Here is a 22,398-nt window from a genome sequence, read left to right on the forward strand (position 1 = left end):
ATATTTGGGGGGTTTGGGATGCGGATCGTGTCATCTAGTGTTAGTATTTAAAAAAAAAAAAAAAAAAACCGGGCAAGAAGGGAGCTGGCCTTATAAATATTAATGAAGCATTTCTATTTTTCCCTTTTCTTTCAAGATCTGGATTATAAAAATACCTATAGCTGTGACAAAAGCCCCCAAGGGACAGAACTTGCGTCTCTGAGTTGTATGGAGGCAGAATCTCTCCTCTAATGCTTTGTGGATCTGTTAGTCCCCATCAGACGAGACTGCCTCCATGCTTGAGCTCAGGAGGGGAGCGGAGGAACTTTGGGAAGGTTTGTTTTCCGAAGGGATATTAGTTATCGCAGAGGGAATCGAAGCTTTGGGCTCTGCCCTCGCCTTGCCTGATGTTTAACCCTGCTGCCTCCTCTCCTTCGCTGTGTCGAGAAAGTCACTGTAGCTGATGCTTTGAGCTCTTGTATAATGAATGTGTTCCTCTTCACTTCACCTTTGCCCACCCTCACGTCTTGCCTTTTAAAAGCCAGCACACGATTATTCTTGTTTCCCACCAGTGATCTGCCAGTCATGCGAGATTTGTCGCTGGGCTGAGGGTGTCTCTGTGTTCCTACAAAGAACGGTCTGAGCAGCAGCCTGACCCTTGGGGTCAGGGCAGTGGGTTGCAAGGCCCCTCCTTGGAGGAGATCCCCCAGCAAACCGCCCTGCAGCCACCCTCCAGCCTCCCCGGGCTCCCTTCTCCTGCTGTTGCCATCAAAAAGTCAGCAGCAAAATGTTCCCGGAGCCCCTGACCCTTCCGCAGGGCTCTGCAGGGGAAGCGATCCCCGCGTGCGGGCGCGATGGCTCCTGCTGCACCAGTTGCCTCGTGCCGGCATCAGCCTCGTCGTGTTCTCGGGTTTGGTCTGGGCTCAGCGGGTGTTGAATGCCTGCACTTCCCTGCCAAGGCTGGGGCTGAGTCAGAATCGAAATGTTCTGCAGGGACATGCTGTTTGCAATTATTTCATTCATTTTTCTTTTCCTTCCCGAACACCCAAACCTTCTGTTGACGTCCTTTTTGTTTCAGTGCTGCGTTTTTCTGCTTGCATAAGCTCTGAAAAATCGGCGCTTAAAAGTAATGCTCCAGTTGACGAGAGTGACCTTCTTACTAAAAAAGGTGATTCTTGGGGGTGGATTTGTTTCAATGCTGCATTTTTCTGCTTGCGCTTAAAAGTAATGCTCCAGTTGACGAGAGTGACCTTCTTACTAAAAAAGGTGATTCTTGGGGGTGGAGAGTGCAGAGATTTTCACTTGGGGTTTTTTTTAGTGGTTGTTTTGGGTATGGGAAGATGTGTCCTGAAGCATCAGTGTTTGCCAGAGACTAGAAAAATCTGAGTTCAGTCAGATCTACTGGAAAGGCAAATTGGGCAGAAGGACAGATGGGGCGAATCTTGTGTCTGAGGGCTGGGAGAGGAGGGAGGTGCTACTGGAGTGACTGGGTTAACTGGGAAGGGAGTGTTCTCCCCCTGACTCTGAGTCACCAGCGAGCAAAACACGGGCATGAGTGACCTCTCCCTGTGTCTCACTGTGTGGAGCGAGCCAAGAAACGCCCTTGGGAACTTCTTCAGGTGAGATGCTCCGAGTTGTGAAGGGGAAGGAGGTGGAGCTCATGCACGTAGTGAGCCGTCGTGCCCAGCCCCGATGTCTACGGCCCCAGAAATGGCAGGGACCTCCCTGGCTTCTCCTCTCCAGCACCATTTTACAGCCTTGAGGAACGTGGGAGATGCGGATCCTCAGGCATTTGGAAGAGGCAGCACAGGGCAAAATTTGGGGGAAGGCTTAGGGAGGAGGACTGAGGTTAACAGAGATGGCTTTGTTTCTCTTGCCAGCTCAGTGGGATTTGCTGCAGACAGAGGTGACCTCTGGGTGTTTAAAAAGAGCAAAATTAGGTCAGTTGTCTGTGTTGTAGGGCTGGGGGCATCAGTGTGGCTGCAAGATGGGCAGTGATGTGTGGGGGACAATGAAGAGGGATGCAAAGTGCGGCAGGGCAGGAGCACGGGGTCTGTCCCAGCGGGTGGGAGAGCCTCTTCTGCATTGCGAGGAGATGCGTGTGTGGGAATAATCCAGGAATGAGATTTTTGGATCTTGTTCTGGAAACATTGGGTCTGGAGCCCAGAGTTTGACGTTTACCTGCCACCGCGTGCCCTGGGTGAGCGGTGCGTGTCCCTCCGGGCAATCCCTGCTTGGGAGGAGGCACGCAAGGGTTGCCCAACACCAGCAACCAGCTGCTGTTCCATTGACGTTAAAAATACTGTAAGCTGTATTTTTTTATTTATTTGTCTCTTAAAGTACCAGCCCAACTCTCACTTGCACAAGATAATGCTGGTGTGCTGGCATAAGAAAAAAGCGACCGGTGTTCAGATGGGCCTCTCAACAGCAGTGTGATTTCGGACTGTGACCCTTTTTGACGGTGGCTGATTTGAGAGGCAGACTGCCTGAAGGCTGGGCTCTCGGGGTGCACAAACCATGCCTGATAGGTTTCAATCAGCTTGCCCAGGCTTTTGTAAAATGGCTTTTTAAATCACCGCCATATGATGATTATTAGTATTATTTCTAGGCATGCTCTGCGGCCGGCCAGATGGCACACCCAAGTACACTGTTTATTAACTACACTCAAATGCAGACCATCAAATAAAAATAAAAAAAAATCCCTTTCCCGAGGCAGACATTTGATTTTGGGAGTGAACATTGACCTGACACGCTGTCGCTATGAATGGTCTCCGCAACCGCTAATCAAAGGTCTGTTTTGGTGGTGGTTTAAATTTGATTATCTGGGGGGATCCACACAGATCCCCCTCTGGGATGGCAGAGGATTTCCATGCTCTGGTTAGGGAGATTTTTTTGTTAGATGAAAAGCTGTGTGTAGTTGAAGCTGGAGCTTGCTGTGGGGCTGGATGAAATCCTGGGCTGACACATCTCGGAGAAGGAGGGAGTGTGTTGTCCCCGTTGCGGTAACGCCTAGAAATCTCAGATAAAACCACATTTCACTGGGTTGGATGCTGTGCAGGGGCTTGCTAAAGATAGCTGTGGCCTGGAAGTGTTCATAGTCCATAGAGGAAGGGTGGAGAGAGAAGCTGAAGTTTCAAAGGCCATGGTCATGGAGTGGTGGAAAACGAGCACGGCGACTCACGTGGGTGCACGAGCTGAGCTGGTTGGGCTGTGCTGCTGCTGCAAAGCCTTGGGGACAGTGTCGGGATGGGGAGGGTGCCTGGCGGCATCGTGGCCCCAGCTGGGAGTTGCCCGCCACCAGCTGCATCTCTCCCACCATCTTTTGGGCATCTTGAGTTGAAAGCTGTATTGTCCATCTGTTTGTCCTCCTCCAAGTGAGGAGGGAAAGGTGAAGGCTGATGGAGAAGGTCACCGTGTCCAGGCTGGCCAGCCCACATCTCCCAGCCTTCCACCCTCCCGGGCATTTATTTTTCTATTTATCTTTATGTGAGCAGAGTCCCATGCCTGAACTCTTACCTCCCACTCCCTATGGCTGGGCAAAGAGCCAAGGCAGGGGCAGAAAAGGTGGTCTGGGGGGACATGGTGGTCTCCAGCCCTCCCAGCCAGGGCAGTGGTGGGAGTGCTGGGGCTCCTTGCAGGGTTTCTGCAGCACCCGGCTCACATCTACCCTCTGCGTCCTCCACTGCGGCTTTGCCCAAAATGCCACTCGAGTCCCCAGCTCACTGGTGGCACGATGAGCCCCGGGATGTGGCAAGGCTCTGCCTGGGTGAGATGAAGGGGTTTGGATCGGGGGAAGCCTTTCCCTGCTGCAGAGCAAGAGTTGTGCACTGGTATGAGGAGCTGCACGGGTGCAGCTACTCAAACGCAGGCGGAAATAATTTTCCTGTGCAAACCTGTCCCCTGGCTGATTTATTTAAAGGAGCAGGACTGTGCATGAGGCAGAGCCCAGTCTGAAAGAGGCAGCGGGTGGTATGTTGGTGAGCTGGAGATCTCGAATGACTCTGCATCTATCTATCTATCTATCTATCTCTTTTTCTTTTATTTACTTTTACCTTGTTAGCAGCACTGGCCAACCCCATACCAGACTGCAAACAGGTAGAAACTGGGCAAAGGTAGCCCAGGGCATCCCAGCAGTCTAGGACTCCGATGGCTTGTGCTCTGCGCTTGGTGCAGGGAGGGAGACATGATACCCACGGAATTTCTCAATTGCATGGCATTCATTCAGGGTTTTACTAGCCCAAGGCTTTTCTCTGGAGTGTGGCCCGCAGCCACAGGGACAACACGTTTAGCCCATGAGCAGCTGTCCCTGATTGGGTGCTCTTGCACCCCATAGTTTGGGATGAGAGCGGAGGAGGAGGGCTGCGAGGCAGAGCAGGTGCTACAAGATGCTGCTGCCCAGCAGCAAAAGGGTTCAGCCCTCGATTCCCTCTCTCCCTGGGAGGTTTTGTGTTTTCAGCTAAGTTACCCCAGTTCTAGGGAAGACACGGTGATGCACCCTGCAACTTCTGTTGCACCATTGCCTGTGCTGGTGAGCAAGAGTTGCATGTGTTTAGGGATCCGCTGTGGTTTAGCTAAACTTGGGTTAACCATCTAATCTGGGTTAAGTTCTTCCTGTTCCCTTAAAAAGCTCTAAATGAAACACACAATATGACATCGTTGTCCCTAGTGAAAGCAGGTGCATGTTAAATTGGGGTCTGTGAATCAATTTAAGTCGCTCCCTCTGCCTGTACCTCAGTTTCCCCACAAGCAGAAGGGCGATGGGAAGCGGAGGCTCTGTCGAGCTGCTCGGAGGTGACGTTAGCTTCGGTTCATGTCAGGTGCTGACACACTCTGCTCCTTTGCCAGCTGAGCAGCCTTTCCTTACCGCTGGTTCACGCACGATTTGTGCCTCAGGCTGCACATAAGTCATGTTAGAGAGAGCTCCTGTCACACATTTCCGTTTAAGAAAAAAATAAATAAAAAAGGAGGGGGGGAAAAAGAAAAGAGAAAGCATGTACACAACTGCTGGAGTGCTAATTCAGAGATGTTTTGCCCCCTCAAGGGGATCTCGTGCTTTGTATTCGTGTTAGAAAGAATTAAGGCAGAGCATCGCCCGAGCATTTGTCCACGGCTGTTCCCTGGAGGGGACGGCTGTTAGCTGGGCAGTCACGTCCCTCTGTGCCTGCTTTGTAGTGGGCTGCTTTTTGGAGGGGCTGATCTTATGACCCTTGCTCATGGGGATTTGCGAGAGCGTTGCTGGTGAGAGTAAGGTCAGCAGCAGTGGGCAGCGTTCTTTGTTAAGGTCTTTGAATACGGGCTGGGGTTTCTGGAGGAGCTGGGAGAGCTGCACGCTGGGTTTGCAGAGGTGATGGGATGTGAAAAGAACATGAAGGGAGGAAGATGTAAGGAATATATGTCCCAGGTAGGTTGCAGACGAGCCTCACCTTAAGGATCATGTGGTATAGGATCCTAGAATTGATTGGAAGAGACCTTTAAGATCATCGAGCCCAACTGTTCACCTGACACTGCCAGGTCCATCAATAGACTGTGTCCCTGAGCACCAAATCTACACGTCTTTTAAACACCTCCAAGGATGGTGACTCCACCACTTCCCTGGGCAGCCTGTTCCATGAAGCTACATGAGGCAGAATCTGAGGTTTAGATGGTTGGGTTTTTTTATTATTATTATTTTTTATCAGTCAGAAAATGGAGATCCATTGGAATTTAAGCTTTTTGTGGAGCTTCACGAGCCTGGGCAGGAAGGGTGCTTGTGACCATGGTTTGACGTGAGAAAGACCCCGTGTTACCAGGGCTTCTGCCCATCCCAACTGCAGGAGGTTATTTGGGGGAAGGCCATGGAGTTCTCATTTTACTTACAGAAAATCTTCATTTTCTGTCTTTAGAGTGTTATCACACTTCTGAAATGTCTCTCCTTTGCGTGGGAACTGCATTTCCATCCTACTGTATCTCAGCAGTCCAGTAAACCACATTGGGCACTGCTCCCTTTTGGAGAGAGGAGTTTGGGAGACCAACTCCTCAAGGGCTTATTTTTTTTTAAGAAAAATAAACCCCAAATTCCCTCTCCCCCTTTTCCCCTACTTTAAAAAGGCTGCTCTCCCTTTTATAGATTGGCTGAGCACAAGCGGTGGCTCATTATCTCCCAGTAATGCCTTGTCAGCATCACTCTGCAAAGAACAGATTTTTTTCTGTAGCGGAAATCGTGACATGTGGACGTCATAAAAGCAGAATACCCTGTTAGAGCATATTTTTCTGCATGCTTTAATTATCTAAATCTCTCTCCTATTAGAGACTCTTATATCCTTTACATCCGATTAGCTCTCCTCATCTCTTCTCGCACAAGCAGATAATTATTGTACCTGCACCCATTTTTATTTGGTTGCAGGCAGGGATGGGAAGTGAATGAGTGACGGCACAGCGGCAGGGAAAGGTAGGTTGTTATCATCTCCCCTACAGTAATTGTGGCTTCACAGAAATCCTGTGATGTTGCTGATTTTCCAGCAGGCTTTGCTATTCCGGTGTTGTCCCTTGCAGACTTACTGCTCTGGTGAACACTGACCACCATCAAAAAAGGATATTTTGTCTCAACATTTTAAGCTCTGTTGGTCGGATTCTGGTTTGGGGGAGGTGGTGCCCAGCCCAACTTCAGGAGGAGTGATCAGTAGAGATCTGGGGAATGGAGGGACTACGCTGGGCAGAGCTGGTGTGTACAGTGGGGACGAGACCCCCTCTCCCTGCCTTCCCCACCGATGCATCCTCATCCGCACTGAGGTTGCCTGTCCCATCCCCGTATTGCCATGATTTCCAAGGGTTTGCTCTGGGAAGCCGGGACCAATGAGGCTGGTGAGCGAAAGTCCTGTGAGGAGAGGCTGAGGGAGCTGGGGGTGTTCAGCTGGAGGAGACACAGGGGGGACCTTTTCACTCTACAACTCCCTGAGGGGAGGCTGTAGTCAGGTGGGGTTGGGCTCTTCTCCTGGGCAACCAGTGACAGGACGAGAGGGCACAGCCTGAAACGGCATCAGGGGAGGTTCAGGTTGGATCTCAGGCAGCCCTTCCTCACAGAGAGGGTGCTCAGACACTGGGATGCTCTGCCCAGGGCAGGGGGGAGTCACCGTCCTTGGTGGGGGTTAAGGGGAGGCTGGATGTGGCACTTGGTGCCCTGGTCTGGTCCATGTGGTGGTGTTGGTTATCATTGAATGGCCTAGGCTGGAAGGGACCTTAGAGATCATCTAATCCAACCTCCCTGTCATGAGCAAGGATGCTTCTCAAGTTACAGGCTGGACTTCATGATCTCAGAGCTCTTTTCCAGCCTCAACAATTCTGTGATTCTGTGACCCACCATTTGGAGTTGAAATTCTGCAGTCAGTTAGGCTTTTGCAGCTCTTCCTCACACCAAAGCACAGAGGACCGCATTTCACCTTGCCTTCCAAGGTCGTTGTGGTCTTCCCATCTTTTCCTCCCTCCCCAGCAACTGAGGTCCCGGCGGGTGGTGCCGGGAGGGCACAGCCCGGGGCTGGAGATCCCCGGCTTTCCCAGCCCCGCGGGGCATCCTTGGCGGGGGAGAGGGGGCTGTGGAGGCAGCAGTGGCCAGACAAGGTGGCCCTTTGACATGTACAGAACAGCCTTTCAAAGCTGTGAAGTGTCCCCGCTCCGCCGAGGGCTGCCATATAAACAGATGCCGTCCCCCGGCACAAAGCGAGGAATGTGGCGCACAATGGCCCAATGTTCGCCCCGATAAAGCCCCGCTTCTTCTACCCGCCACAAAGGCAGCTCTGAGCGGGGCTCGGCCGTGGTCGCGCTAGCCCTTCCACCAAAGTGGTTTTTGGCTGCCGAGGGCTTTGGTTTGAGCCAAGGGAGTGAGGAGGTGAACTCCAACATGGGGCTTCTTCCTGCTCTCTGCTTCCTCATGTGCTGGTATTCAAACAGATTGACCTGCAGGAAAATCAGCACGCGGTTTATGAAGGTTCTCAGAGTGTTAATAGTGTTGGTTTTCCACGGAAAAGTGTCTTGGAGCGTTGAGCTCCCAAATGCTAACTTTTCTACGTTGCCCAGAAAAATGTAAGAGAGATTTATCCCGTGGTTGCTGTCAGGCATCACAGAAAATCAGCACAAAAGGAGCCAGGCTCGCTGGAGAAACACACCATTTTTAGCGACATCCCTTCTGAATCCTCCTAATCTTGTGCAGCATCCTTTTGTCTCATCCCATCAAAGTGTGACAAAGCCTTTTCATGAGGGTTGTTTTACAGATGCTCGCAGTTCTGCAAGGCGTTCTTCCTCATTCAGCCCCAGCACTGCTGCTGTTGTTGGCGTTAATTGTGTATTTTACAGGAACACCTCCGGGCCTGCTGGGATGAGGGATGAGTGTATCCGTGACTGGAGGGTTACATGGCTGGGAGGGAACGGGGCTGCAGGCAAAGCTGGAGCTGCTGCCGGGTCAGGGAAGGGCTGGCTGTAACCCTCACTTTTCCTCTGTTTTGGGGCAGTGTGACCGTCTTCTGGGGTTGATCCTGGGAGATGCTGCAGTGTGAGGTGCGCATCCGTATGCCCTGGGCTTCAAGATGAAGGTGGTGAATGTGTTCGACACCGCTCTCCTTCAGAGCCATGGGGTTTTTGTGTGGCTCATCTGCATGGGTATGCCCTGGTTTCAGACCCATAGGAGGTCTCTGCTTCTCTGACTCTCCCCCAAAATCTTGCCAGTCTCCTATGTTTTTAAAATAAAGGCACAAAAGGTCGGTGCCGTACTGTTTAGACTGGCTCTGACTTGGTCAGGCTGGCCCTGGGCTCTCAGTGGCAGGGGGGGGTGCCGGTTTTTCTTGCAGCTGGGGAAAACATTGAAAATGAATTTCTGCCTTCCCTCCTCTCTGGGGAAAAAAAAAAAAAAAAAAAAAGAAGAAAATAAATGATTAGAGCTTGCTAAAGGTTTTTTGTTACACCATGAAGCCGTGCACAGCATGCCTCCCAACAGCCCTGAAGGCTACGGTCCTCCGTCTTCCCATCCATCTTGTGTCTGTCGTGTCCCTGCTAACTTCAGGTTGTCTCTGTGGGGACCCATTGTAGATGCAACTGCATGTTGTGATCTATCTCACATCATGGATATTTTAATGCTTGGTTTTTGTTGGTTTGGGTTTATTTTTTTGCTTTGTAATGAGTCCTCAAGTTCCCGTGCTGTCCTGTGCCGAGCGGTGCAGGGTTAGGGCAGTGCCCAGGCTCCCAGGCAGAGCGTCCTTCCCCGGCCATCGGACCTGGCAGAAAATTACTCGCAGGATACTCTGTGTTCGGGCCAGGCACGAGACAGGATTTGGGAGGTGTTACCTGTTCTCTGTGCTCTGCTCTTACGACGCTTCCAAACGGGGTCAAAATCCTGCTGGCGGGGGCTGCCCAGCCCCAGGCTGTCGTCCCGCGGGCATCAAGATGGCAGCTCCAAGGCATCATGTGAAGCCCCAGGGCTGAGGGTGATTCAGTGCACAAGCTTCTACCTTGAGGGGGTTCCAGACCTGGTGTGTAGCCCTTGGCCCCGGAGGGTCGGATCACTTGGTGTCGGATCCGAGCCTCACGCGCGGTGTGATCCCTGCCGGCTGCCTCATTGCTGCCTGCACCTCCTGCCAGGATCTCTCGTGGTGGTTTTAATCATTAGGAAACGTATATGGAGTTGATGGATGATGTGATGGTGACACACGCTACCTCCATGGTCTTTAAAGTAAGGGTATTTGTAAAAATCTAATAGAAGCTGAGGCTGGTGGGAGATTTTTGTTACTGGCTGTCTCTTTTCGTCCCAAAACATCCTTCCATCAGTTCTTTGGTGAGAGCTAAAAATTGGCTGGCTTCAGTGGAGTTAACCATCATCTGCAATGGAGTTGAGCAACTGATGGTGCTGCATCAAAATGTTTCCCTCTTCCCTTCCCCCTCCTTCCCCCCCTAAAATTCCTGGCTCATAGTCAGAATCCAGTTCAGTTCTCACTGTGCAAGTATTAAACTGTGGGTCTTTTCTTTCAAGTTTCTGGATTTTTATGGGCACAATCGGTCTGTTAACAGGACTTTTTTTTCTTTTTGTGTGGTTTTGATGCATTTATATCATTGACCTTTGGTTTAAAAAGTGTCTGACAGCCTTTACTGGACTGGGGCTATGAAAAGGAGTGTTGTAAGGGGGCTTTATTCTATGGAAGCAATGACCACAGGCAAAGCTTTATATTTGCTGAGTGATTTAATTCTTGCACATGCAGAACTTGGCTCTGTGCCATGTGTAACATGTTGAGAAAAGGTCTGCTCAAGAGGCATTAAAACCAAACTTTCCAAAACTGTCTTTTTTTTTTTAACCTTCCCTCTTTTAAAATAGATTTCTTTCCTGTTATTTTTAAGCTAACGGGTAAAATCAAGGGACACTGCCCCAAAATGCTGTGTTGAGCTCTAGCAGAATTATTGGGGAAACAAACCTCCTTTAAAGAAATGAAGTGGGAGTCTGGATGGAAGGGTGCCAGCCGGGAGGAGGAGGAGGAGGAGGGTGTCATTAAGATAAAGGCTTGATCGAGGGACAGGAGAAAGTAAAACGAAGCTCCCTGGACTCCAGGAGGAACCCTGGGAGGGTGACGATTATACAGCTCTAGTGCTTTGTCCTCTAAGGTCCTACTCACACGGCACATCCCCAGAAGAGGTGTTTTCAGGCTAAATATCAGATATTCCCCTCAAATTGGTTGTTTTTCCTTGCTTGGCTCTGCCTGTCCCCTGCCCTCTTACAGGAATATCTGTGTGGTAGCAGTCAGAAGCAAATAAAAACAAACTGCTTTTTGTTTGCTCTTATTTTAAACACTGTGACAACGTTTGGATTAATGTTAGGTCTTGTGAAAAGCTATTTAAAAGTCAAACCTACTGAGCTGCTTAACAGCATCCCTTTAAATTCTGCATCTGCCTGCTGCAATTCCAGATAATGGTCTAGAGAGCAAGGAAACATTATATTTCTTTTTCCTTATAGTAATCAGTCCACTGAATATGCCCAAAGTTTCACATTTGGGAAGTATTTAATTGCGTAGCCACTTGGGCTGAGTTCCGTATTTTGGTGTGCCTTTGAGTATTTCCTCTTCCTTTGGCAAGCAAACGACCAACAGAAATACTAAATTATGTTAATTTCTAACAGAAGCAACATCTTCCCCAAAACATTGCAATCAAATGCTTTTTAAATAAAACCAACACATCCAATGGCATCAGCCATTTGGAGCCTCAGCCTCTGAGTTTCAATCAGATTTTTTCCAGGGGCTTTTAGAAGCAAATTGTGCATTGCTCACTCTTCTCCAGGAGGAGCGAGGGAGAACAATAGATTATCTTTGTGCAGCCACACCGAACCCTGAAATACTGAATTTTAAAAATGTGTGAATAGAGTGAAGGTTATACAGGGGCAGAACTCAGAGGACCGTCCATTGGTGTGCAGGGGATGCTCCGTGGACAGTGTCCGCCTTGTCTGCTGCAGCTTTAAATAAACCCATCTCCTGGAGGAGAGCAAATCACGTTTATTTGGGTGCTGTCCTGGCTCCTCAGCGCAGCACGTGAGGCTTGAGGAGGTGGGGAGAGGCACTTCTGTGCCCTGTCATCCCTGGCTTGGGCGGCAGCAGGTCCCACGTGTGTGGGTGGGACGAGCAGTTGACAGCAGCCGCTGTGCCAGGGCAGTGATGGGAAAGAGCATTTGATTCATTCCTGTGATTTCTCTGAGTCTAAATGCTGCTAGTATATGCAGTTGTTTGTGAAAGTGATAGGTTTGAAGCCTTTACATGGAGAGACTGGCATGGAAAGTCAAGGGAATGAGGGTAACCTTTGCTTTTTATAGCCGCCTGGTATTTGCTTGTGCCAGCTAACACTGATATCCTCTATTTTAACTGCGCAGGGCTCCACCCTCCATCAGCCAGACTCTGCCCAAGTAAACAGGCTCCTGTCTGGGGTTTGCTGGAGTGGAAGCCACTGGGGAAAGAAAAACCCTCTCTTTTTCCCTGGCTCCTACTGCGTGGAGAAGTTGACTGGGGAGAGGGGCTTTGCCCGCGTGGCTGTGGGGGGATCGGTGGGATTGTGGAGGAGAAGCGGAGGGGGTGCAGGTGGCTGAAACCCGAGCGAGACACCTGAGCTGCTGCGCCCACTCTCGGGGGAGCCAGGAAAGCAGATGGTGAGCAGAGAATTGTCCACTCGCCCGAAAGTCCAGGAGGTGCCGCTTGGCACCAGCGTGGAGGGGAGGTGCTTATCCATGGGTGCAATTTCATTGTTCAGGCACAGTTATCATGGGAGCCCCAGGGTCCTGCCAGACCTGGGGCTGATCCATGATGGAGCTGGGTCTGGAGAGGGGCTGTCGAAGCATCTCCTGGGGGCTGAAGCATGGGGATGGTTTTGGGCCAGGGCTTTCCAGAATGAGTGATGACTTCTGGTACCCAGCTGGAAACTGCAGTCAGGGCAACTGGTTTTGCAGACGCTCAGCCTGTGTTGAACTCCCCGTCACCTTTTGGAAATGGTTGCCCATGGGTTTCAATTTTCCAGCAGGCGTTTCTGTGCCGAGTTCCCCGCTCTGCGAAGGGAGTCCAAAACCCTGACCGCGGGTTTGTACTTTGGATGCCTCCCAGCACATGCAGATTTCACTGTTTGTTTTTTCTCTGTGCAGCTCTGGGAAATGCCAGTGTAAAGTTGGTGTCACGGACCTGAAGTGTGACCGGTGCAGTGATGGATACTACAGGTTTAATGACACCACCTGCGAGCCATGCCAGTGCAACAACCGCTCCAAAACCTGCAACAGCTTGACAGGTAACTATCCTCTTGTGGCCGTAGTGGGTGCAGACTTTACCTGTCTCTGGTTTTTGCTGTTTTCATTCAGTGGACCTCCACTCTCATCCTCTTGTCTTTCTGCCTTGAGGACTCTGCATCTTTACCGTAAAGCAGAGCAAGGCTAGAGCTAGTCCTCTCCTCAAGGAAGTCAATAAAGGCACGTATTTACCCCACGCTGCAATGCAGAGCCTTTATTCTGCAGTCTCTATTGAAAATCAGTGCTCTATTGTTCTCTGCATTTACACAAATACACAACACGGGCTTTTAAGGAGCTTTTGTTTAACTACTGTTTACCTGGAAACATGTACGGTACTGGCACTGACGTAAGGTGACTTATTGCCACAGATAACATGGTCGGTGCTGGAAAAAACTGGCAGCAACTAATCAATATCGCCCAGTTCCTACAAATTTTCCTCGTTCATTTTCCTTGATTATTTCTTTGTCTCTCACTCAATCAGATGCTGATGGAGTGTAAATGTCGAGGCACCTGTACTTGAATAGCTTGTGGGAGGGCAGGGGGGAACCTAATTGCTTTCCCATCTCTGCTGAAAGGAGAGATCCCGGAGGAGCGATGTTATGTGACTGCCTGCGCAATCCCCGCTTCAGCAACAAAGCTCACACTTCAGAAATCCAAATTCTCATCAAAACTTTCAGGCTGAAAGGCAGGGCTGTAATATTCATCCAGGAGCTTAGAAACGAGTAATATTTTAAAATCCGCACAGGGTTTTTGCATAGTTAGCAAAAAGGCAGAGCTCATCAAATAAAGGTATTTCTGGGCAATTTGTGTGTTGGTGTCTGTTCCCTTGTGGCCTGTGGGTTTGAAGGGGAGGAACGGGCGGCCGCGGTGCTGACTCTGCTCAGCCAGTGCCCTGATCCTGCTCAGTGTAAGGCATAACAGCAGGACCAGGTCTGCACCCCTGCACCCGTTGCTGTACTGAACTTCACGTGCTTATGTCCTACGGGCACTGAAGGAGGTAAGAATATACCTAAAGCTGTGCGCTCCTCAGCTGCGGTACTGATTTGGAGCTGGGTGTGTGGGCTTTGTGAAGGAGTAAGGTAATCTGCGCTTCCCTTTTCTCCCTCAGTGTTTGCCCCTCTCTTGATTTTGGAAATAAAAACACAGCACAGACCTCTCGGGAACGGGGCTCTTCAGGCAGCGCTTCTGCTGGGGCTGTCCAGCGCCGACCTCAGCACTGCAAAGAAAAACCCTCTTCTTTGGTTAATGACCTATTGTTGATTTGACAAAAATATCTTTTTTTTAAAATTTTCCTCCATCTGCCTCATTTGCTGCCAGGGGTGGGGGAACCCAACAAAACCAGCACAGAGAGCAGTTGATTAAAAATTAGATCTGACGTCTAATAAGAAACGCAGCGCGCTCAGCCTGCTCTGGAGACTGCACTTTGTGTGACCTCCCCAGCTTTACATCAACTGTCTGTAGTCTTTGTCAAATTTTCAAGGTTTTTTTCGCATGAATGCTGTACTCTGGGCTCCCTCTGCCGGCTTTGCCACGGGCTCCGCGCGGCCTCGCTCTGCCCAGGGGGAATATTTAAAATTATTGGGCTGGAAATTGGGCAGCCAGAGCTCCCCAGGCGACAGTGCTTCCTTCAACACGACCCTTGTGGCCCCTGTTGTGTCTGTGCAATGAGTTTGGCTGCTTCTTCCCAGCTGGGGTATAGTGAGCTCTGATCCTTCCTGAGGGCATGATCAGGATGGGAAGTGCTATTAATTATTAAGGCTTTCCACAGTGATACCTGATTGCAAGCCCCTGCGTGCGTTGCACAGCTGAGCAAGTTGCTGACTCATTGGAAACGCAGCTCTTTTGCAGGGTTGGTGTTGATAAATGCGAGTAATTTCCACTGATGGGAAAGACATTGGTCCTGAAATGACCAAGACTGTAGAGAAAATGCAGGTGTGATTCCAGATTTATGCCACCATTCACACCTGCAGAGCACAGTTCAAGGCACCCTTCCTTCTGGTCAGGCAAATTAACCTTCTGCGAGCTGGTCTGTCCCAGGCATCCGGCTGAAGCGGCTGATTGAGGTTTGCAACCGGAGAAACCCAGCGCAGCAGATTAATTTTCCCCTCGTAGCCTGACATCTCTCCCACAAAAACCACCGGCTTGTGGCTGACAAGCTGTTGGGTGAAGAGCAAACAGCGTGTGGGAGCTGACGCCGAAGCAAGTGTCCTTAGTCATGGGGGTGCTGCCAGCCCCATCACAGGGGTGAATCAGCCGCTTCCCAGAAGTGGCAGCTGCTGGGCTTTGCTGGGGTTTCCTTCCTGCCCTTGGCACGGAGGTCAGCTGGAAGGACGCACCGAGGATGCTCAGCTGCGGAGTCATCGCTGTGGAGAGGGAAAAGTAGAAGCTGTGCAGCATGTTGGGCTTGCAAGGGAGCCAAACTGTTCCAATATTAATAAGAAAATCTGCTGTGTTGCTTTTTTTAACAGTCAGCATTAATCTAATTCAGGATTATTTTTTTTCTGTGGTTAATGTTGATATGAGGCTTTTCCATATCCCTGCAGCACTGCTGGGTTAGCTCAGTGAATCTCCTCTCTGTGCTTACATACATTCAGTGAATAAACCGCTCTGTGCCACCCTGGTTTGCTAGAAGGTGGCTGTTGCCTTTTCAGAGTCTTTTACACAGGATTTAATCATATAAGCTTCCCTCGGGTCACTGCCACCTCGATGAGGAGGCTGCTGAGATATAGGATGTTCCTGTTGATGGATGGGCTTTTGATAGAGGCTGTGTTTCCGTAACTAGGGAGATTTTTCTTTCTTTGGTCGCAATAGTATAAAAATGCAATTTAGAGGGCCATTAGGACACAGCCTCTGCTAAGACACAGAACATTGATTTTCTGATTCAGGGGCTTCCCCAGGAAGGGGAAGTGACTCACGTGAACCCCTAGTTCTCTCCTTCTCTGAGAAGGTCGCCTTGTGCCTCTCTCAAGGCAGCTCTGAGAGGCTGCCTTGTGCCTCTAACGAGGATGGAGGAACTGGAGCCACACGGGTGGGATGGAGTCATCTGTCCCCAGAGTAGGACAGTGGCAGTTCCTCAGCCCCAGCCACCAGCTCTGCGGGGCAGGAAGAGGCTGCACACAAAAAAGGGCAAAAGCATAAACCGGAGGAACCCTTTGTGGGAGTGGGGGGGGTGGAAGCATCAGATGGTGGCTCGCTGGCACAAACGCAAACTGAAACCCCTTTCCTTGAGGACTGTTTAATATTGATAGCATGTGTTTACCTGCACTGACCTTTCAGCGTGCTGTGGGCTCTCTGCTGAGACTACCTGTTTTTTCACGTTATTTGTGTGTGCATGTGGAGCAGGGAAGCAACTATCAGAAGGTCGTAAGAGGCCAGGGTCGTGTTTCGGCTGGAGAGTATCCAAAATCACCTGCGAGCTCTGATAATTGAGAGTGCTTCGCACGGATTCCTGCTCCAAATGTTCTGCTCCATTTCCTGCTGCCAAACTGTTGCTTGTGCTCTTGTCCCTTCCCCAGGCACCTGCCTGCACTGCCAGGAAAACACCGAGGGAGACCACTGCGAGCTCTGCAAGGAGGGTTTCTACAGAAGCACCCCCCCTGCCAACGCCTGTCAGCGCTGCCCCTGCTCCACCGTGGCATCGACTGGTACCTGCCACCTACGTAAGGCTTTCCGTTTGGTCTAATTCCTCAGATAATGAATGTAGCTCTTCTCAGTTAAATTTCCACTCAAAGTGCAGCAGCCCGAAAAGTGCCTTATGGCCCGTGAACCTCTTGTTTGTGGGAACTGGGGCACCTTGCTGGAAGCAGTGTCTGCAATGATGCGTCTCTGGAGCTTGTGTTCTCTCTTGTGAGAGCAGCTGCACAGTGGGGGGCATCAGAAATGCTTCACTACGGGCTGCAGCCGGCTCCGAAGAGCCTGCATGTTTCTGCAGAGAGAAACTGCTGAGCTTGTGGCAGCCAGGAGAGATACAGGAGATGGCCAGCAGTGCCACGTAGCCATCCATACCTCTGTGAGTCCTCTTCTGAACATCCCCATGGGACTGCACGCAGATTCCCTAGTTTTCCTGCTCTGTATTCATGTAACTAAGAGAAGAAGTCATAGGTGTAATAAACATATGGTAAAACTATTTTATTTCCTTAATCTGTTTCGTAATCAAGCCACTTCTGGCTTTGTATAGGCCAAAAGGTTGCTGCGGATTGCTAGCATCCCTGATACAGTTCCAGCTGTTTTCTGAAATTAGCTCTTTGAAATGGAAATGTTCAGCAGCAATAATCTGTTTGCTTAACAATAATGCTGAGAAGGCTTGGGAGGCTGATATGAGGCATCAGAAACCCCCAAAGCTTTTCTTTCTTTTTTTTTCCCCCTAGGAACAGAAAAAACTTCTGCAGTTCAGAAGTTGTAATTTCAGTTTAAAGTTTGAGATTAGTTGATACTCCGTGGCTGCTGATTTTTGTCGTAGTCACTGCTGGTCAGTTCCCACAGAACAAATGCCACCGCGGGTGTTTCTCCGCCAGGGGCTATGGCACATACCGCGTTTGCTTTCTGTATTCTTTAGAGCCTGGCGACACTGCCGTGAGGTGCGACAAATGCAAAACTGGGTACACTGGCCCCAATTGCAACGAGTGCGACGGTGGCTACTACAACTCCGACAGCATCTGCGTAAGGTGCGAATGCAACGGGAACGTGGACCCAGCACTGTCTCCCAGCGTGTGCCAGCCAGAGACCGGGGAGTGCATCGGGTGCCTGTACCACACCGCTGGGTTTCACTGTGAGGAGTGTGAGGATGGCTACGTCCGAGACCCCGAGGGGACCAACTGCACCAAGAAAGGTAAAACGCGCTCCTCGGATCCCCGTCAAAGCTTGCTGTGAGGCTCAGGTGGGCACAAGCTGCCTGAAGGCTGGGGAGGGGATACTCTTAATTGTTCAGCTTGGTTTACGTTCCCCTGGCCTGTGGTACAGGGAAGAAAACCAGACCTTTATAACACGGTGGTGCCTACTGGCCTTGAAATCTGTGGTTTGGTTAGCTCTGTAACCACCTCGATTCCCAGACTGTGGCAGGCACCGCTAGTGAACAAGCTGGAAAGCAAAAACTAGTTCTGGTGTACCTAAAAGTAGCTTTTCAGATTTCCATTGCTTGATATACTTATCTCTTAGTGTCCAGTGAATTGTTCTTATTGACTGGTCCCTTCAATAGCACTTTCTAGTTCCTTAGAAAGGGTGTTTGCAATAAATTTTGCCATTCCTCATACTCTGCAAACAGTGACTATTTGGAGCAAGTTTAGATGTTCTTGTTTTTTCGTTCTAAATGGAGAAGCCAAAGCTCACGGAGGTGAGATCCACACTTGCACAGTGAGTTTACACCAGAATTTACTGGTACCTGCTCTGGGAGTCTCTCATCAGTCGTCAGTCTGCATCTGGGACACTGCATGTAGCATCTCAGATGGAAAGTAGCTCTGGTACTTAGAAAGGCTACTGTGCAGTAGGAGGGCTTGTAGTAATATCAGAGAAAATGATTCTTAAGTTGCTCCATCAGTGGTTTTCAGGAGGTTGGTCCGCAAGGTGGATCTCCAACTCCATGCATGGAGACATGACCAGTGTTACGTTCAGGAAATTATCTGGGCCCAAATTCGTCCTTGTCACCAACAGAGATTTAATTCAGATCTTCCATTAGGAGCTAATATGGTTTTCACTCCCATGCTGCTCTCTGGAGGTGTAATCACAGAGTCCTTCACTGCGCCAGGCAATGATCAATACAAAAAAGTTGAATGCTCATTAGCTGTAACCGTACCGGCACAGGGCTGGAAACGGCACTTTTGCATCGGCTCATCCATTATCTGCCCCTGCACAGCTCTGTCTGTGCAAACAGCTACGTGACCTTACTCCATTAAAATCCATATGTATGGCTTTGCTTGAGTGCTTGCGGTTTTTCACCATTCAGTTTAATTTTAATGGCATTGTTATAGCCAATTCCTGATGTGGGGAAAGACTCCCCTTTCAAAGGGACCGGGACGTGCTCTTTAGCTTTCCTGTTTCCTTGACTTGTTTTTTTTTCCCTTTCTAATTAAGCAATTAAAAAGGCATACAGTTTCTTCCCAATTTCTGGCACAGTTTGCTCGAAAATTGATATGCTGAGGTACTGTGCATTAACTAGTATTAGGTTAAGAGTTTCATAAACCACTAGTGCATTTGATTGGCCCAGTTTTGAGTGGTTTCTAGAGTGAAACCCTATTTAAGTGGTCACAGTTGAAATAAGACAGCCTGTTTTGTACAGCCTGGGCAAAAATAAACCCAACCTCAAGTATCCAGGGGGCTGTTCGGAGGCTTAAACCCGACCAAGATGTTGAGGCTTTCAAGGCTGATGGAGAGACTATTCGAAGGACACATGGGATGACCAAAGTCAATGTTTTCGATCCCCGGGAGGATGGTGTTCCTGCCGTGATGGTGAGGCATAGCAGCAGGCTGGGTGATGCAGCGTGGCTCTGTGCCACCCAGCCGAGCATCGCAGCTTTCCCCGAGAGCTGGCGCGTGGGCCGCTGGCACGGCCCCGGCTCCTGCTGCGGCTCATTCATTGTAGGAGGCAGCAGAAGCTTTGCCGAGCCTGCATTTCAATCAAGCAGCTGGATCTGACACGCACGTCAAAGCTGCCAAAGTGGCCCGTTGACTGAACAGCTGCCGCTCTCAAGGAGCTGCTTTAGGACATCTGGAGGGCTGGCGCGGCTCGGGCGAGCGGAAACAGGCATCGCCGTTCCACGGCCCAAGAGCGTGACAGCCCGTGGTCAGAACCCGGCACTGTTTCACCGTGACGTTACTGTCAGCTCCAGGAAACGTTTTCACCCATGTGCCCCTTGCCAGAGCTTTAGCTGATGCTGACTCACAAATAAAGCTCAGAAAAGTCCTGTTTCCTTGCTGGTGAATCAGCCATTGTCCCTGTTCTGTTTTTTTTCTAATTATAGCTACTGGTAGGGTTTGCCAAGAATTGAGTATTGATGAAGGAATTTGGAAAGGATGACTGAATTCCTCGTGCCCTTCTCTCAAAGCTGTATCCAGGAACCTCTTGCTCCTGTCGCACTGCGTTCTACTGCCAAATTCTGCCTGTTATCCCACAGAGAAATGCCTTCTGGCATTCAGCATCCCAAGTATCCTTATCGAACTACGGCAGGACCTGCAGAGAATAGAGGAGCTGCTGCAGGGAGGGACTCTGAGCAGGAGCTGCAATTTAGGTGTGTGATGCCCGCTCCAGAGGAGTTTTTCTCCATTGCCTGAACTGGGAACGTGACAGCCCAAAGTCAACTCGTGGGCGTTCCCCTGAGGGCCCATCATGAATATTTCCAGCTCCTGTTGCCATTGGAGATGCAACTTAGTGCAAAATTAGTCCTTCGGAAGTGACTCTCCTCCTCAGTCATAATTAGCAGACGTTCTCTTCAGGAGAGCTGGATCGATACAACGCAGCACCGGCAGCTGTAATTGTGGCAGCTGTAAGTGGATTTAAAATGAAATTGCATTTCTGGTAGAAGAAAGAGAGTGGGAAAGAGGGTGCAGAGAGTCCTGTGAAGAAATAGGTGTAGAGAACACTTTGGTTGATTGAAGCTTTAGCTCCTGGAAGGTTCCTGCTGCCTGGACTTGAGAATCTAAAATAGATCAGGATATTCCTGTGAAGAAAATGCTTTATTAATTACATTTGGGAGCCTAATAATCAGGCTTTTGTAGTGCTTTCTGAGGCCTATAGCTCGACTGGTTTGAAGAACGTGTAATGAATTTTCAGTCCACTTGGGAAATCTCCAGTGTTAACTCGTTGCTGACTCCTAGATCTGAGAAGGGACTTATCCCATGGCTGCTGGAAGTAGAGGAAGACGGAGTTTGTGGCAGAGTCTGGTAGTTCCCATGTTCTCATCCTCCATGAGAAGACATATGCCAGCAGCTGAAATCAAAATAGGATCCAAACTGGCTTCTGCTGTGTTTGAAAGCTTCTTAGGAACATCCACAGGTTTTTTTTGTTGTGATTTGGTTACCCTCTGCTTATGCAGACTTACACATCTTTCCGTGGGATTCGTGTATGACTTCATTCAAAAGCAGAACTGGGATTATTTTGTCCTTTTACATAAAGCAGTGTAGATGCTGAAACCCGTTGCTAAATACTGTGGTGGCAGAATACTTGTGGTTCATTTTTTTTATTATGATCTTCTTGTAGAGGTAAGCAGAAATAATACTATTGTGAACATCATCCTACGTCCAGTGTACTAACTGAGAAAGGTTTAAGACCTTGGAGTCACCAGTGTCCTCCTGGCCTGATTGTGCAACCCACATAGACCTTGTTAGGTCTAACCTTGTTAGGTTCAAGGTCCAAACTCTTGCTGAGCTTGGTAGAGCTCTGTTTTTGTGAGATGAAGAAGAGACTGGGCTGGGAGGCTCACTTTCATCATGAGCTCATGTATCTAACACCGAATCCTGGCTACTGCACCTCTCCGTCACCAGCTTTTCATAGGAATGCTGCAGTCAATGAGCACTTGGCCCACCAGAAATATTTAAAAACCAAGCCCAGGCCTGGTTACTGTTTTTGTAAACTATTTTGAAAAAAATACCAGCTTTAGCACTTGATGGCTGTAATAACTGTGACGTAAATGTCAAATCTCTTATGTTTGTGTTTGGTTCCTGTTCAGCATATTTTTATTGATTATTTTTGATTGTTTTGTAGAAGCCACTCGTGTCCCAGAAACAAGGGAATTAACAACTTCTGCTCCAAATGCCAGCAAGGCAACGTCATTTTCAACGGCAGTGATCAACTATACATTATCCCCAACAACTATACAGACTATATTTCCTATAAGTTCCTCTGACAACAGCACGTCTGCATTTGCAGATGTTTCGTGGACTCAGTTTAACATAATTATTTTGACAGTTATCATCATTGTCGTGGTCCTACTGATGGGCTTTGTGGGTGCCGTCTACATGTACCGCGAGTATCAAAACAGAAAACTCAACGCTCCTTTTTGGACCATTGAACTCAAAGAGGACAACATCAGCTTTAGCAGCTACCACGACAGCATACCCAACGCCGATGTCTCGGGGCTCTTGGAAGATGATGGGAATGAAGTCGCACCGAACGGACAGCTGACGCTGACAACTCCCATGCACAATTATAAAGCTTAGAAACGATCCAGCTGTTCCAAAGTTGGCTTCTAACAGTGACGGGGCGTGTTGGAGGGGTATCAGGATCCGTGCCAAGGCTCCACGCAGAGGAATTTGCTCTTCAGATACTCTTATGCTGGGCATGCTATAGCTTGCAGGTGAACAGACAAGGGTAGTACATCCGAATTCCAGGTAATGTGGTGAAATGAATTCAGTGTCCTGTTCTCCATAAAGATCCATCGAATTCGCTGTTGATAAAGACTTGAGTATGCTGATCGGAAATTTTTTTTTTTTTATGAAGAGATGGTGGGATGAGAAAGCTGTAGCCCATGATTAATCAGAAGCTACTGGATTTGCAGCCAGCCTAACACTTAATGTCTGCATCCTTTAGTTTGACGAGTGGCTCATGAATTAACAGTGGATTTTCAGGAAACAGACCTTTGTCAAGGCTTCATATTAGTTCCTGATATAAATTTGCTCAAAAAGGAGGACAAAAAAGGGAAATAGTTGTTCACTGTACTACCAGAAAG

At 49.4% G+C, this 22,398-nt stretch overlaps 1 protein-coding gene across 1 annotated transcript in view; it reads left to right on the forward strand.

Annotated features, from left to right (window-relative positions):
• Positions 1-21,991, forward strand: part of MEGF9 (multiple EGF-like-domains 9) — a 22,376-nt gene extending 385 nt beyond the window's left edge. The window contains exons 3-6 of the mRNA XM_009877540.1: positions 12,605-12,744; positions 16,258-16,401; positions 17,298-17,570; positions 21,438-21,991. Of these exons, the coding sequence (XP_009875842.1) occupies positions 12,605-12,744; positions 16,258-16,401; positions 17,298-17,570; positions 21,438-21,889 (1,009 nt within the window). The 3' untranslated portion in view covers positions 21,890-21,991. The remainder of the gene's footprint in view (positions 1-12,604; positions 12,745-16,257; positions 16,402-17,297; positions 17,571-21,437) is intronic.
• The last annotated feature ends 407 nt before the right edge of the window (positions 21,992-22,398 follow it).

This window comes from Apaloderma vittatum, unplaced genomic scaffold (assembly GCF_000703405.1).
Source record: "Apaloderma vittatum isolate BGI_N311 unplaced genomic scaffold, ASM70340v1 scaffold3761, whole genome shotgun sequence".
Taxonomy (NCBI): domain Eukaryota; kingdom Metazoa; phylum Chordata; class Aves; order Trogoniformes; family Trogonidae; genus Apaloderma; species Apaloderma vittatum.